This window comes from Colias croceus, chromosome 16 (assembly GCF_905220415.1).
Source record: "Colias croceus chromosome 16, ilColCroc2.1".
Classification (NCBI taxonomy): domain Eukaryota; kingdom Metazoa; phylum Arthropoda; class Insecta; order Lepidoptera; family Pieridae; genus Colias; species Colias croceus.
The window spans coordinates 545,893-562,999 of NC_059552.1; the positions used below are offsets into that span (position 1 = coordinate 545,893).

The following is a 17,107-nucleotide window of genomic DNA, read 5'->3' on the forward strand; positions in this document are numbered from 1 at the left end:
ATTACTCTTTAACAAAACTATACATGGGAAACTTATTGCTAACTTATACAAAACAAAACAAGAAAAGTATAGTTTATTAGGCGGCCTTATCACTTAGAAGTGATCTCTTCCAGGCAACCTGGGCAAAAGGTAACAAGCTTACTGAAATTACGATGGTAGGTAGAAAAAAAGGCAAGTAACAAAAAAACAAAACAAGATAAATAAATAAATAATAATAATTAAAATAGATATACATATAGATAGATATATAATAAAAATACCTACATAATATAGATAAATATACTACACTCGAATATATACAATTAATTCAATAATAATATATACAATTTATACATATACTTATATGACTATAAATTAAATACATGATACATATTATTAAATACATACATACTACATAAAACAAATATAAAATACTACAAATACATGCTGTGTATCGTTAATAATATATAAATACATAGTTAATGTGCCGAGTTGAAAGCAGTAGTGAGAAAGTGTCGTCGCAAGAGGTTTTTAAATGAAGATATATTTTAGTTTTTTACTTAGGAAAGCTTGTGAATGAAAGTGAAATTAAAATTCAACATAAATATCTACTAACGTACTACCAATACCGAAATAATTCAATGATGTACTTTCAAAAATATTTCTCCAATAAAAAGTATTACAATCTTTATTTATTTTCCGGAAACTGAACAGTTTCTCCACAAAATTTTACTTCATAAAAAGAGTAATATATTCATAAATAATTGACTCACAGGTTCCAAAACTGGTTGATATCCAGGTCCACCGGGACACAGTTGCCGATACGCCTCAGAGCCGGGCTCCGGACATAAGTCACAGTAGTTACCCCATGCAGCACCTATAGATACATAACAAGTTGTAATTATATTAAAACAAGAATGTATTTAAAGACTTAAATTGAACTACCAAACTACAAATTAAACAGTTTTCAAAAACTGCTGTTTTCTTTTTCTATTACTTAGCCACGTCTATTCTAAGAACGTATCAAGCGATACATTTTTGTACATAATTCTGCGTTGAAAATGTGATAACATTTTATCAAAGAAACTATTAATCATGAAATTCAATTACAAAAATTAAACAAGATAGTAAACCAGTTTTTGAAGACAAGCAAAGATAAAACAAGTATCTTACCAACAGAACAGCAGCAAGCAGCCATGGTGCCGTCTTCAGAGAGCTCATCACTATCCCGGCACTGCTCTGTGCCAGAACGGAGATCCACCTTCGCGTAACAACGAGCTTTGCGCGAATCTGACAGATAATATGTAGCTTAAGCATTCGATTCAGTACACTTTATTATTATGCTATTAAGTTTAGCTTTTTTTATTAAATAAACCGACTTAAAAGCTTTTAAACCTTCAATTATAATAACAGACATAATAAAAAATATTCAATTAAGATTTATTTACGCGCAATAAACAAAAATATACGACTATTTCCAGAGGGGTCTACCAAGGTTCTATCTTTGGTCCTTTGCCATACATATTACATGCAAATAAAGGTATATTCATACCGTAACAAGCAGTTCCATCAGACACAAGCTCGTAGTTGGGCGGGCAACGGCAGATGTAGGAGCCTTGCGTGTTGATACACTCTCCGTATTGACAGGATTGTGGCGACTTGCACTCGTCCACGTCCGTGCAGTTGAAGCCGGGCATCACTGAAAATTGTTGCATTGAATATAATACAATAATTAATTTGAACAATCATATTTCCTGACACTATGATTTTTAAACTATGTAAATGTGGTAAATGATAAAAATATGTATTGACGTTTCAAAAGTGCTTCTCGAAGAAGTCCAATTGAATAAATAAATGTTTGAGTTTGAGTTTGAAACAGTACTCCAAAAGGTATAGCCATAGATAGACAACGTGCATTGTTAAAAAAGAACGTAAAATATTAAAATTATTAAACGTTTTGTAATTAACATTTTATAACCAACTTCCACAAATACCTTTCCTATCCATTATTAAAATTAGATCTTTATTGTAGATAGAAAATAATACAAGATTACACCGTGAATGTATTTAATTTTAAATTATCGTGTCTATGTGTACATATCAATGTATTGATTTCAAGTTGGGAATCAAATAAAATAAAAAAATACTCACAATCATCAATGCTATCAGACTGATAACCCTTGTCACAGATACACTTGAACATTCCGTACGTGTTAACGCACCGACCGAACACACACACGTTGTCGAACGTCGCGCACTCGTCCATGTCTGAAAACACAATAAAAAATAATTCTTTTAAGTTCGAACAAAATGAAAAGAAAACTTTAAAGAACCAAAACTTTTTCAGGAAAGTAAAACAAAAGCATATTGTTCCAACAATAATACATTCATAAGGAAACTCGACTGTTCAAAATGTTACGGAAATGTTTTTCGAAACTTTGTAAAACAAATATAAATTTATAAAGAATAGAATAAATTCGATCACGAGGCGGAACTCGAATCCGCCTCGTGATCGAAGTGTGTAAATCATTCAATTGTTTTATCGTTTATAAAACAATTGAAAATTACACATTTTATGTGAAAATCAAATTACTTTCTAAAATTTACAAAAATTTGAAAAAAAATATTGTTATTATTTCCATTATAAGTTCCACATATTCTTACCTAGACATTGTTTGCCATCCTGTGATTTAGTGAAGCCAACGTCACAGTCGCACTCGTAAGCACCAGGTGTGTTAGTACAGTGTCCGTTCTCACACAGTGTTGGGTCATTTGCACACTCGTCAATATCCACACATGAATATCTGCGGAAATAAAATATTAATAATAATCAATGCAGGGTGTCCCACCGTTGGTGTAATAAGCTCAAAGGCACATATAGTTTTGCGTATGCTGAGTACGTAAAAATTAATTACAAAGTTCCAGATGCTTAGATGACATCTTAAAACTTTATGTGTACACCCCTAACTGGTAACCTACCCAGCTTCTCTTCCCGCACGCGGGTTTACGTTTCAGATTATACTTTCATAGATACAATACCCACATTAGCGATATATGACGGTTGCGCGAAGCTAGTGTTGAAAACATCCTCAGTCTCATCTCATGTGCTTGCGTGTATGAGCGTGTGTGCGTGTTTTGCGTATATTTGCATGTGTTTACGTGTGCGTGTGTGTGTGTGTGTGTATGACAACTCACCCGTCACCCTTATATCCGGTGTCACACAGGCACACGAAGGATCCATCAGTGTTGCGGCAGGCGGCCCGCGGGTGGCAGCCGCCGTTGTTGGTGAGGCACTCGTCCACGTCCTCGCACGACGCACCGTCACCGCGCCAACCGTCACGGCAGCGGCATTGGAATGAGCCCTGGGAAACATTAACTAGCCGCTCAGCCAACTCGATACTAGATAAAGACTTAGGGCCGATTTTTCAATCCTTGGTTAAAATTTATCCGTCCAATAAAGTATTACACGAACATTTTAAAATGTCACCTGTAAACTTTCATAATATACGGACAATTAGAATACATTTTTGAAATGGTAGTTTAATACGTTATTCGATGAGTAAGTTTTAACCAAGTATTGAAAAATGCCCAGCCCTTAAAAATACAGTTAAACAAAGTGAATCATGTAAAGGGTATTATTATTCCAATGCTAAACTTTTAAAAATTATTCCAAACATAAATCAAACTCGAAGCACCAATACCAAACAAAATCCCATAACCGACACGCTAAGAGAATATTTCAATGATTTTCTTAAAAAATTAACATCATTCTGTTTCCAAAACGAATCCAGCTCGAAGGACCTCAACTCACCGGCAAGTTAATACAATCGGCAGACGGGTGACAGTCACAAGTGCCCAGTTCACACTCATCATCGTCCGTACAGGCGGGTCCCTGCTCCGGCTTCACGCTGTACCCGTCGGGGCAACGGCACACGAAGCTGCCGATCGTGTTGCGGCACTCACCCGCACCGCAGAGGTCTTCAATCTGTTAAAGTGAGGGTAGTTTTTATCGAAAGTTTGAAATTTTTGTAATGGTGATTTGATTCAATTTGTTTTAGTACATTTTAAACGAAATTTATTAATTATTTAATTCAGTCGCCGCACCAACCACGTTCGCTACAAAGTGAAATATACGAAGAGTTAATAAAGTAATTAATAAATCGCGTTTCAAATCCGTTAACTACTTTTACTTCTCAATTTATATTATTGTTATGATGTCAATTTAAAATATACGTACATTTAAAAAACAATGTCCTATAATTAATGGCGAAAACATTTTTCCTAGTAACAATAATTATGACTGTATAAAATTGACGATTTCGCGGGATTCACTTAAACACTCAACACTTTAAATTACTTTATTTTTACTTTAACACAATATTACACAAGTTACACAAGATACACAAGGCAGATAATGGACATGAAATTTCTTATACGTATTCAACAAAACATTTCGCTAGTGCGATGCAAAACTAAAGAGTCGCCATCTATTGGTAACTTATGAAACTAATTGTCGTAACTTGACATGTTTAAACATAATTAGACATTCCGCCCACCAAGGACTAGTCCGGAACAAAAAAACAACTAAAATATACCTCTAAACAAAACAAAAAATAACTAAACAAAACGTTACCGCCCACCGTGATACATCAACGTAGTGGCGTTAAACTCATACACAAACAAATACATATTAGCACACTTCAATCAACTGACCTTCCTAAAATTGAACAACTTTATAAGATAATCTTCTATTAACTAATCCTTTTATTTAGGCAAAATACTAATTTTACTTAACGGTCGTTTTAAATATCCATTCTTACACTTAATTGTTACAACACGAGTTATATTATCTGATCCAATATGTTTGTTTACAATTTTTCCTAAAATCCATTTAGAAGGTGGAACGTTATCATCTCTAATTATACAAATATCATTAATATTAGGTTCTTCTAATTTCGAATTCCATTTATACCTCTGATTTAAAGTAACCAAATATTCTTTAGACCATCTACGCCAAAAATTATTAACCATTTTTTGAATAACATTCCATCTTTCTAATTTATTTACATTACAATCATCATAATTACGATCACTTATATTTATAACCGGTTCACCTATTAAAAAATGACCTGGGGTCAGTGGGAGAGGGTCATCTGCGTCACTACTAATAACAGAAATTGGCCTAGAATTAAGACATGCTTCGATCTGTGATAGTACTGTAGCTAATTCCTCATACGTTAAAATGCTGTCACCTATGACCCGTTTCAAATGGTTCTTAGCACAACGCACTCCGGCCTCCCATATCCCTCCAAAATTAGGTGATTGCGGCGGTATAAAATGCCACGTCGTAAATTCCAATGTAAGAAGTTCCGCAATTTCATTAGGTAAACTGGATTTAGCAGAGTCAAACATTTCTCGTAAATGTTTGTCCGCACCAACAAAGTTTGTGCCATTATCACTGAACAAATCCTGGCAACGTCCACGTCTAGACGTGAAGCGTCTAAAAGCGGCGATAAATCCCTTAGCGGTTAAATCTGTTACAGCCTCAATGTGTATAGCCCTTGTGACCATACAGACGAAAAGACAAATGTAGCCTTTATAAGACTTTGCCCCTCGACCTGGAGAAAACTTAATATTGACTGGGCCTGCATAATCAACACCGGTTGCCGTAAATGGCTTGCAAGGCTTCAGTCTAGTATCTGGAAGCTGTCCCATTAACTGCACTCTCGATGCTTTCGAATATCGTAAGCACGTGAGGCACTTCCTATAATGTTGTTTTACTAGATCCCTACAGCGTACTATCCAATATTTTGTCCGAATGTAATTTATCATGATTTGCGGTCCACCGTGCAAAGTTTTTTCGTGAGCATCCGATATTAACAACTGGGTAAGATGAGACTTAGCTGGCATAATTATCGGGTGCTTCGTGTTATGGTTTGCGTGAGCCTTATCAATCCGACCACCGACTCTTAATATTCCATTTCGATCTAAAATGGGACAAAGAGTACGAAGGGGACTTCTCTTCGGTATATCCTTTTTATTCTCTAAAACCTTGATCTCTTCTTCAAACGCAATCCCTTGAACCTGTTTAATACATTTTTCTAATGTTTCATTCATTTCATTTACTGTTACAAACTTCGGCAAAATTTTCCTTTCTTCCTTCTTCAGTAATATTCTTCGACAATAAGAAATAACCTTTAGCATTTTAGTCAAATTAGAAAATTTTAACCATTCAAAATCTTCACATTTATCTTGTTTTACTATTAATGATACTTGTCTTCTTTCTTCATCTGTATCTACTATCTCTGGATTTTTCATTTCAATATTTCTGTTCTTCAACCATTCCGGTCCGTACCACCATAGTGAATGTGAAAGTAATTCTGTTGGAGTCAAACCTCTAGATGCACAATCAGAAGGATTGGCTTCGGTTGAAACATGACCCCATTGATCATAATCCATAATAGTTAAAATCTCTGATACCCGATTGCTTACGAATGTTGTCCATTTGCTTGCACCGCCCTTCAGCCATGCTAAAACGATTGTAGAATCAGTCCATCCGTAAATGTTATCTTTGCATACCTTCATCACTTGAGATACTTCGTTCACGAGTTTCGCAGCAAGCACAGCCCCACATAACTCTAAACGAGGTATAGAAACTTCCTTCTCTATAGGTGCTACTTTTGTTTTAGCTGATACTAACCTGACATGTATAGATTCATCGTGATTGATGACTCTCATAAAAACTGCAGCAGCATAAGCAGATCTTGATGCGTCTGAGAAGACATGTAGTTCAACATGACTTTGACTAGTGCAACAAATCCACCTTGGTATTTCTACTCGTTGAATTTCCTTGCATTGCTGTCGTATGTTAAGCCAAATTTCGTTCAAATCTTCAGGTAATGCATCATCCCAATCTAAATGCGCCTTCCATATTTTTTGAATAAATAATTTAGCAACAATGATTACTGGTGCAATCCAACCCATCGGATCAAACATTTGAGCAATATTAGATAAAACTTGTCTTTTCGTGATAGGAAATTTTATCTCCGGTAAATTGATTGAATAAACAAATCTATCTGAACTACGATTCCATGAAATTCCTAAAACTTTTACCATATTATCAACCTTAATTAGCATAGATTCTTCTTTTTCTTTATTATCTTCTCCAATATACTTTAATAATTCCTTACAATTAGAGCTCCATTTTTGAAGTGTAAATCCTCCAGATTTCATTAATTTATTCATTTCATTGTAAATAATTTTAGCTTCTTGTAATGTATCACAACCTGTCATTAGATCATCAATATAATAATCATTTTTAGTAATTTCTGATGCTACTGGAAATTTAAGTTTCTCATCTTCTGCCAAACGTTGTAAAGTTTTAACAGCAAGATATGGTGCACACGCGGTTCCAAATGTTAGAGTGAGCAATTTAAAATGTTTAATTGGTTGATCCGGTAAAGTTCTCCATAAAATTCTCTGAAAATTTGTCTGTCTTGGATTAATAAGTACTTGACGGTACATTTTGACAAGATCAGCCACTATACAAATGGGATGGGTTCTCCACCTCATTAATATATGTCTGAGATCTTGTTGGATTTTTGGTCCAATCATAAGATCATCATTTAATGACACATTATTTGTTCCCTTACTAGAAGCATTAAAAACTACACGAACCTTTGTCGTATCTTTATCCTCCCGTACAACTGCATGATGCGGAAGATAGACAGCCGTTGGATTATCTAAATCGTCTTCTTCGACTAAAGACATATGATTAAGATCTAAGTACTCTTCTACTACTCGTCTATATTCCTCATATAATTTAGGATTATTCTTAAGCCTTCTTTCTAAAGCGACTAATCTATTCTTAGCTATATCTATAGATTCTCCATACTGGCACTCAGGATCCTTATTTTTAAATGGCAATGTAACAACATACCTTCCATCTCGATTTCGTACAGTTGATTTTTCATACAGCTCTTCACACAATTGTTCCTCTCTTGTAAATTTCTTAACAATCATATCTGGCTCAGCTTCTAGTTCCCAAAACCGCTTCAAAAAATCATCGTCAGTTCTAACCTGTAAATGAAAACTTTTAGCCTTGTATTTATCTGAAAGTGAATCAGATACCTTACCCGATAAAACCCAACCAAAGGCCGCATTCTGCGCTATTAAATTTCCCTTGGGTTGTTTCATCATACCTGTTAATAAAACCTCAGCATAAACTTCTGCCCCTAATAAAACATCAATCTTACCTGGTGTTGCATAACCTGGGTCCGCTAATTCTACATTCTCGAGTTCGAGCCAATTCGGAGCATCTAATTTCACACATGGAAGCATAGACGTAAGTGAAGTTAATACATAAGCCTTAACATTAATAGAAAATTCTGAGTTATGACGCGATTTTAAACATAATGTTACTACATGTTTAATATGCATTTGACCATCTCCCAGACCTGATACCAAACCATTAACAGATGTACGTTTAAGACCGAGTAACTGAACAGTTGCTTCAGTTACAAATGACGCTTGCGAGCCTTGGTCTAGCAATGCTCGTACCATAAATAAGTTACCATTGTTTGACTGAGCCTTAAGTAGTGTCGTAGCTAGCAGAACATGATAGCTTTTATGCTCTCTTTTGGCAAAATTTGCCACAATCTTTGATTCTACTAGCGTAGACGAAGTTTTATTCTCAATCCCATCATTTTCTTCTTGTGTCCTTTGAGTGTTTTCAATGAATCCTGTCTTCTCTAAATGCAACATAGTATTATGTCTACGTCCGCATTTCTTGCAACAAATTGATTGTCGACATTTACTTACAATATGTGTAGGTTGCAAACAATTAAAGCATAACCCCTTATTTTGTACGTGATTCCTTCGTTCTTCTACTGATTGCTTCTTAAACTGTGTGCATGTATTTATATAATGATTGTCACCACAAACTGAACATATATTCTCTGTCTTCTTATTCTGTAGGATAGCTCCGTGAAAAGAACTTTTAACCAATTGCTTCTTTTGTGACGTCTCATGTCTTACAGCTTGTTTTCCCGAATCTATCATCTCCAAACTACGAAATCTCGCTTCCAAAAAATCCACCAACTGAGACCAAGTTGGCAATTCATCGGCACATGACGTGCTTATCTGATTCTCCCATAGTTTATGCGATTGTACATCAAGCTTTGAAACTACCAAATAAATCACAATTGCATCCCAAGTTGCTGTTGGTATTCCCATATTATTTAGCGCTTGTAATACTGATGTAGTTGTATCCAGAAGTTGCTTAATCGCTTATGCAGATTCACTATTAATTTGTTTTTGTCCAAATAACTTTTTTAGAACAGCATTTAAATTATATCTTTTATTATTGTATCGTTTTGTTAATTGGTTCCAAGCCTCTTGGTAGTTTTTATCAACAGTAGGAAAATTTCGTAACAAATTCTCTGGTTCTCCCGAGATACTACTCTTTAAATAATGCATTTTTTGCACGGGTGATAATTTTTCATTATTGTGTATAAGCGACAAAAACATATCGTAAAATGTCTGCCACTCCTCATATTTTCCTGAAAATGTTGGTAAATTAATTCTCGGTAGCTTTACATCGTCACTAGTCATCGTATTCGATGCTGGTATCGGGTTATTGAACACTTCTTCAAGCTTCTCTTTTAGTTCCGTCACATGGTCTATGTATATCTCCTCAAACTTATTATAGTCGTCTTCTATAAAATATGGTAAAGATTCCAGTTGTTCCGATGTTACTATTTGTATTAGCTCTGTATGATTTCGTTTGAATTCTAAATAAAAATCTTCCAAATTTTTTAGTCTAGTTTCCAAATACTGCTTAGTGATTCTACCTTTCGGACTCTTCTTAAAGTTTATTTGTGCCTTTTCTAATCTTGACAACAAATCCGCTTGATTTTTAATTACTTTTGAAGCCATTTTTAATTAAATATTAAATTTTTCTTCTAAAATTTTCAAAGTTTCAATAATCTTCCAAGTCTATAGAACAATCCAGAAATTTCTTCTAAGTCCATATAATAAATTCTCAGATTTTTCCAAGTCCTTACAATATAAAATCTCAAATATTTTCTAAGTCCATATAATAAACTATCAGATTTTTCCAAGTCCTTAGAATAAAATCTCAAATATTTTCTAAGTCCATATAATAAATTATGAAATTTTTACAAGTCCTTAGAATAAATTATCTTCAAATATTTTCTAAGTCCATATAATAAAATATGAAATTTTTACAAGTTCTACTTATCGGAAATTTTTCTAAGTCTTTCAAAGTCCAAAGTCCATCTTAGGTTTCGGCACCATGTATAAAATTGACGATTTCGCGGGATTCACTTAAACACTCAACACTTTAAATTACTTTATTTTTACTTTAACACAATATTACACAAGTTACACAAGATACACAAGGCAGATAATTGACATGAAATTTCTTATACGTATTCAACAAAACATTTCGCTAGTGCGATGCAAAACTAAAGAGTCGCCATCTATTGGTAACTTATGAAACTAATTGTCGTAACTTGACATGTTTAAACATAATTAGACAATGACTGTTGTTTTGTCATTCTAAAAATCAAATTAAATATGTTATTTTGACTTTAATGTGTTCGTTTAAAATATGCATCTGTATGAGTTGTGTACGCTTGCGATATGCTGTATATTGTGTGTACTTGTGCTTGTGTATGTGTTTTGACAGTTATTCTATTCAATTGTGTGTGCTTGTGTGCGTGTGTCTATAGTTACGCTTGTGTATGTGTTTATAATATTGTAGGCGCCTCACATCAGGGCACTCATCGATGTAGTGTGTTTGTGTGCGTGTGTGTGTATAATATTGTAGGCGCCTCACATCAGTGCACTCGTTGATGTGAGTGTGCTTGTGTGCGTGTATATGTGTTTATAATATTGTAGGCGCCTCACATCAGCGCACTCGTCGATGTAGTGTGTTTGTGTGCGTGTGTGTGTATAATATTGTAGGCGCCTCACATCAGTGCACTCATCGATGTAGTGTGTTTGTGTGCGTGTGTGTGTATAATATTGTAGGCGCCTCACAACAGTGCACTCATCGATGTAGTGTGTTTGTGTGCGTGTGTGTGTGTTTATAATATTGTATGATAGGCGCCTCACATCAGCGCACTCGTCGATGTCGAGGCAGGTGGGCCTGGCGTCGGGCGGCGCGGGCAGCAGCCCGTCGGCGCAGGCGCAGCGGTAGGAGCCGGGCGTGTTGCGGCACTCGCCCCCGCCGCACGCCCGCGCGCCGCCCGCGCACTCGTCCACGTCGCGGCACGTGCGCCCGTCCGCGCGCAGGTGCCACCCCTCCCTGCGACGTTACACATTACAACACTAGCAGATGTCCATCGAACACAAGAAAACACTTAGAAACAGATGCGACGGAATACCAAAGATCACTCTTGAAGTGTCAAGCATCGTTTAAACATTGATATTGCTATAAATAACTAAATTTACAATGACAGTCTCTAAGAAAAACACAAAAGACAAACTCTAAGAAATGGGAATTTTCTAATGATCGATGCACTAGACTTTGGAAATTACTATCACCAGATAAGTTTATAACTATAATGTACGTTTTGCATATATCGATGACCTTTTAAAAATCGATTGTGAGTGTTGTTGATTATTGTAAATTATTATGAGCATATCTCGTAGATAATTAATCTATGGTGTAAACTTTTAATTTCGTTTCATACGCCGCACTTACACCAATTTCGTATAACAGAAAAATTCGACTAGTTAATTATTATATAATTATGCATCTCCTTTAATAAAAAAATCCACACTAACCTGCACACACAATGATACGACCCTGGCGTGTTCACACACTCGTGCTGACATCTCGTGGGGTCCTCCGTGCACTCGTCGATGTCCTCGCAGTGCGACTTGACCGTGGACTGCGCGTAGCCCTCGTCGCACACGCACTGGTACGTGCCCATCTGGTTCTCGCACGCGCCGTTGCTGCATATACCTGTATTATGAATGTTGTTATAAAAAAATATTTATGGATGAAATATTTTTTTTTACAAAAAAAAACCCTTTTTTGGTGTAATGTTTAGGATACCATCAAACATTTAACAGTGAAATATGTTATCAACAGACAACACTACAATAAACTTATTAAATTATTAAAATTATTTTCAGAACAAGTTGCTCGATCCGGCTTTACCATGATTAATGTTTTATGTTATTTTTTACAAATTTTTAAAAAATAATCTCATAATCCAAGTGTTCGTTCAGTCTTACATACATAGACGTTTTTGTGTCCTTAAACAATTTCCCCAACTATTGAACCACGTACCGGAAGTAATAGAGCACTCATCGATATCCTTGCAGGAGAGCCTGTTGGGTGCGAGCTCCATGCCCGCGCCGCACTCGCAGCGGAACGAGCCCGCCGTGTTCACGCAGCGCCCGCCGCGGCACAGCGTGCGGTCCTCCCCGCACTCGTCGATGTCTGCAAGGTATTTCATATTTGAAATAAACACAAATAAAAGAAAATGATTCAAATTTTACATCCACTTTTATATCATTAACAATGAATAGCTATTAAAAATGTTCAAATAAGGTTGAAAATAATATTGATGATGAATTTTGGTAATATTATTCTATCAGTCAACAATTTCAATACCAGATGCTGTTTTTTTTTATGATGTGTGTTGTTATTATTCGTCAGATTTAAAAATTTTCGATACCAAAACGGGCAAACCTAATTTCGTCACCCATAGACATTAACAACAAAGATTACTAACATAGTCTAGCACAAAATAACAAAGGACATTACGAGATGAAACACAGTAACAAAAAAATCTGTTGTTGCCTACCAAAGAGAACCAAAAATATGGCGAAAATTAAAAACAATTATTTTCACTCACCAACACAGATCTTGGAAAGCTCATCAGTCCTATACCCTTCTTGACACACGCAGTAGAACCCGCCCTCCGTGTTGTGGCAGGCGCCCGCACCGCACACGTTCACCATTATCTCGCACTCGTTCAGGTCCACGCACGAGTGGTTCTTGGAGTCCTGGGGGATGGGGCATTTTTAACCGACTTCAAAAAAAAGGAGGAGGTTATCAATTCGGCCGGTATATTTTTTTTTTTTAATGTATGTACACCGATTACTCCGAGGTTTCTGAACCGATTTACGTGATTCTTTTTTTGTTCGATGCGGGATGGTGTCGAATTGGTCCCATAAAAATTTTATTCGGATAGGCCCAGTAGTTTTTATTTTATGAGCATTTTTGTATGTAGGTATTTGTAAATTTTGCAAGTGCAAGTTTGAAGTCGGTTGTTTTTAACGCAGTTATCACTTGTGTTTAGTATGATTTTAAATTTAAATATTCTTCTTTTTATGGTTGGTTGAAATTCTACTGAAATTAAAACTACTGTGAACTAAATGAAAATGAAAATGGAAATAAAGACGAAGATGAAAACGAAGATGAATCTCGTATTACTCCCCTACACTATCTAAAAAACATTCATAACAATTTCAGCAATTTCGGCTATGCGCTATTCGTCAGTCAGTTATTCAGTCACTCAGTAACGGAAGAGTTTTAAACATTAATCCAGTTTAAAATTTTAGATCCTTCTAAATGCTACTATAAAATGAGCTAAAATTGAAGAAAATCATATTATAGTCGAGCCAATTTATGCCCGGTTCCTATATTCAACGGATCGTCATAGTATCAAAGCTACTATCCGTTTTTCTAGAACTAACTACGAGTCGTTATTACCGTTCCACAATTTTATTTCTTGACGTGCTATCGACGGACATCCGTTGGTCATAAAAATACCGAGCCCTCTTCACTCACAGATGTGCGTTTCGTTATAAGCCAAATTGAAATTAAAATAACACAAAATTCAGGACAAAATAAGTTAAATATACAGCCGAATTATAAACTTTAAGAATAAAGTTTCTTATTAATAAAGAACTAATACTAAAGAACTATATATTTGTAGACATCTGCGTGATAATTTTCCTTCTAAACAACCTAATGCGTTACACAGAAAGCAAAAACGGAACGTTTTTCTCGCGCACGCGTGCATTGCTTGTCAGTTGTCAAATTATTGTCATTCATTGTTGATTCCTGTTGATTCATTGACCATTGTCAAGTTTTATAATTAAAGAATAACAATACAACGACCACTGTTTATATATTTATTAAAAATGGATATTACGCCGGTAAGTACGCCTTTATATTTCTTCTTTAAAATCGTCTGCCGCTTACTTTTTGCTTCGGACACTTTTAAAGTCAAACATATATTTCTGTTACAGAAATCGAAGAAGGCTATGAGTAAAGACGAGATTGCTCAATTATTATAACCAGTAAGGAGACTAATGCTTCTACGAATAAATTAAAGGATGAATGTTGGACTTCGTTGACCAACACATTTAATGCAAAAATTGGTCAAATACCTACCAGGAAAACTTTTTATTTTCAGCCAAAAAATTCAAACATAATAAGGATGATGGACAAATATTATGAAGAAATAATTGAAATACTGAACACACAATAACTAATTAATTTTTGTATATTATTAAGCAATATATCTAGACATACGGTAGAAAAAGAATTTGTTAGGTAGTGCTAAATGTAAATCTTATGTAAAAAATGTATTTAGTTCAGAGAGCCTATTACAGCGTTAAGGAATATAATATAGAAGATGATAATCGATGGAGGGTTGTCGTGTAAGAATCACAGGACAGTTCTTTGGCATATATTATGTAGTTACATACCTATTACTATGTAAAATTAAACTGTAATAAAGAAATAAAACTTTTATTCCATTTTATTATGTACTTTTATTTATTTTTTATCATTTACAATACAATGTTTAAAAAATTGATTTCTACATTGCAAACATAGACATACATATAAATATACTAGTGGTCCGCCCCGGCTTCGCCCTTGAAATACTGAACACACAATAACTAATTAATTTTTGTATATTATTAAGCAATATATCTAGACACACGGTAGAAAAAGAATTTGTTAGTGCTAAATGTAAATCTTATGTAAAAAATGTATTTAGTTCAGAGAGCCTATTACAGCGTTAAGGAATATAATATAGAAGATGATAATCGATGGAGGGTTGTCGCGTAAGAATCACAGGACAGTTCTTTGGCATATATTATGTAGTTACATATTACTATGTAAAATTAAACATAGTTATAAAGAAATAAAACTTTTATTCCATTTTATTATGTACTTTTATTTATTTTTTATTATTTACAATACAATGTTTAAAAAATTGATTTCTACATTGCAAACATAGACACATATATATACTAGTGGTCCGCCCCGGCTTCGCCCTTGGTACATGTTTATGTTTTCTTTCCATAATAACCATCCTCGTACTTCAAGGAACATTATAAAAAAATAATTATCGAAATCGGTCCACCCGTTCACGCGTGATGCCGTGACCAAGGGAAATAGGTCTGCCACTGATATCGATATTGTGCCTAAAGCATAGAACCTCAGCGTCAACAGTAATTGATGTTATGGAGATACCCCATGATTCCTGAAATGACAACATAAATTAGGTATGTAATAAGGTTAGACGTGTTTGGTATAATATTAATGCCTCCATTAAACTAACCTGGCTCCTTTTATTCGTACGTCTGGATAAATTTCAAGAAGTAATTGTTCAACAGATTCTTTATCAAGTCGAAATCTCAATTGAAATTCGTGAGAATCCAGGGTCGCAAAAAATCCACTCCTCTATAATATATACTCTTTCACGCCCACTATCTTCTTCCGAAATTCGATATAATATTAAACACTTCTCTATCACTATCTGAACTCCACATTTCGATATTGAAGCGGAAACAATGAAATAGTAAGAATTTAACCGCCCGAAATCGACGGGTAAACAAAATGCTATACGAATAGTAACTTTGACAGCTTATTGACATTAAAAATATTTATAGGAACGCGATAAACTGTCTTCTCCATACAATATGCTTACCGTTCGTTAATAGTAACCCTCCCATCCGTCAGTAGGAAGCCGTCGGTAAGTTACTTGACGAGACGTTTTTTATAGGAACGATTTTCGCTTACGCTTGGTTAATTATACTACTATTCGTAACTAAAACGGATCGTTTTTCAAATATAGGAACCGGGCATTAATGGGCAACATTTGACGTCTATCTATTTTATCTTCGAAGAGAGGTAACCTGCTTAAAAACATCGATTAAAGTGTATTAATCGATACGGATTTGAAACATTTATCAATCGAATTTATTAATTTATGATGATTTTTATTCACAAGTAATCAATGCATTCGATTCTAGATGTCAGATTTCGATTTTTAGAGTAACGTCTCTAGTATTTAAAAAGAAAAAAGGTTTATTGACACAAAATTGTAGCGACGTCAGTTCTTCAATTCAGAAATTGTTTATTATGTTTAGGATGGTTTATCAGTAAAATGAAATCTTAAAATTACTTGTATCGGTCATTATTATTATAAATATGTAATCGTAATTGAAAAAAGTTAAGCAAATGTGCAGTTCTAACAAAACGAAATATCATGTTATTCTATGTCGTCGTTATTAGGTTACGTTGTTGAATTTTGTTGAACTGTCAAATGTTGCCTATTAAAATGGCTCTACTATAACAAATATCATTAAAAGTAAATATTAGACCAAATTTTCGTATTTTGACAATTCAAAAATACTTCAATGCAAAATCAAGTAAAATATAAAATGTTTGAGTTAATATTCGATCTAGATTTTTTATTCAACATAATAATTGATTCAATTACCTTAACATAACCCGGGAAGCAGTCACACGTGAACGTGCCGACCATATTCCTGCACCTTCCGTGACCGCACAATCCCGGGAAGGCCGCACACTCATTGACTTCCATTTGACTAGGCGTGACTCCAGGCCCTCCCTGCTGTCCTCCTTGCCCCCACTCATCCTCCCCAGTGTGGTTGCCCCAGGTCACTACTCGCCCGTCGTCGAAGCCATCACCACCGTCTACTTGGTTCCAAATGCTGGTGCCGTTGGGGCCGCCAGGGCGGGTCCATACACTGGGGCGACCGCTTGATCCAGCCGTGCAGAGGTTGCGGAATGCGTCCGTACCTGTAAAAAATGGATAAA

General features: G+C 35.1%; 1 protein-coding gene across 3 annotated transcripts in view; it reads right to left on the reverse strand.

Moving 5' to 3' along the window:
• The window catches only part of LOC123698762 (fibrillin-2-like), a 72,115-nt gene that overhangs the window by 16,053 nt on the left and 38,955 nt on the right, over window positions 1-17,107 (reverse strand). For all 3 annotated transcript variants that reach the window (XM_045645521.1, XM_045645520.1, XM_045645522.1), the window contains 12 exons: window positions 16,767-17,089; window positions 12,876-13,026; window positions 12,305-12,457; window positions 11,794-11,974; window positions 11,119-11,311; window positions 3,791-3,964; window positions 3,175-3,341; window positions 2,644-2,783; window positions 2,131-2,247; window positions 1,532-1,678; window positions 1,153-1,269; window positions 753-856 (listed from right to left, as the gene is read on the reverse strand). In XM_045645521.1, the coding sequence (XP_045501477.1) occupies window positions 753-856; window positions 1,153-1,269; window positions 1,532-1,678; window positions 2,131-2,247; window positions 2,644-2,783; window positions 3,175-3,341; window positions 3,791-3,964; window positions 11,119-11,311; window positions 11,794-11,974; window positions 12,305-12,457; window positions 12,876-13,026; window positions 16,767-17,089 (1,967 nt within the window). The remainder of the gene's footprint in view (window positions 1-752; window positions 857-1,152; window positions 1,270-1,531; window positions 1,679-2,130; window positions 2,248-2,643; window positions 2,784-3,174; window positions 3,342-3,790; window positions 3,965-11,118; window positions 11,312-11,793; window positions 11,975-12,304; window positions 12,458-12,875; window positions 13,027-16,766; window positions 17,090-17,107) is intronic.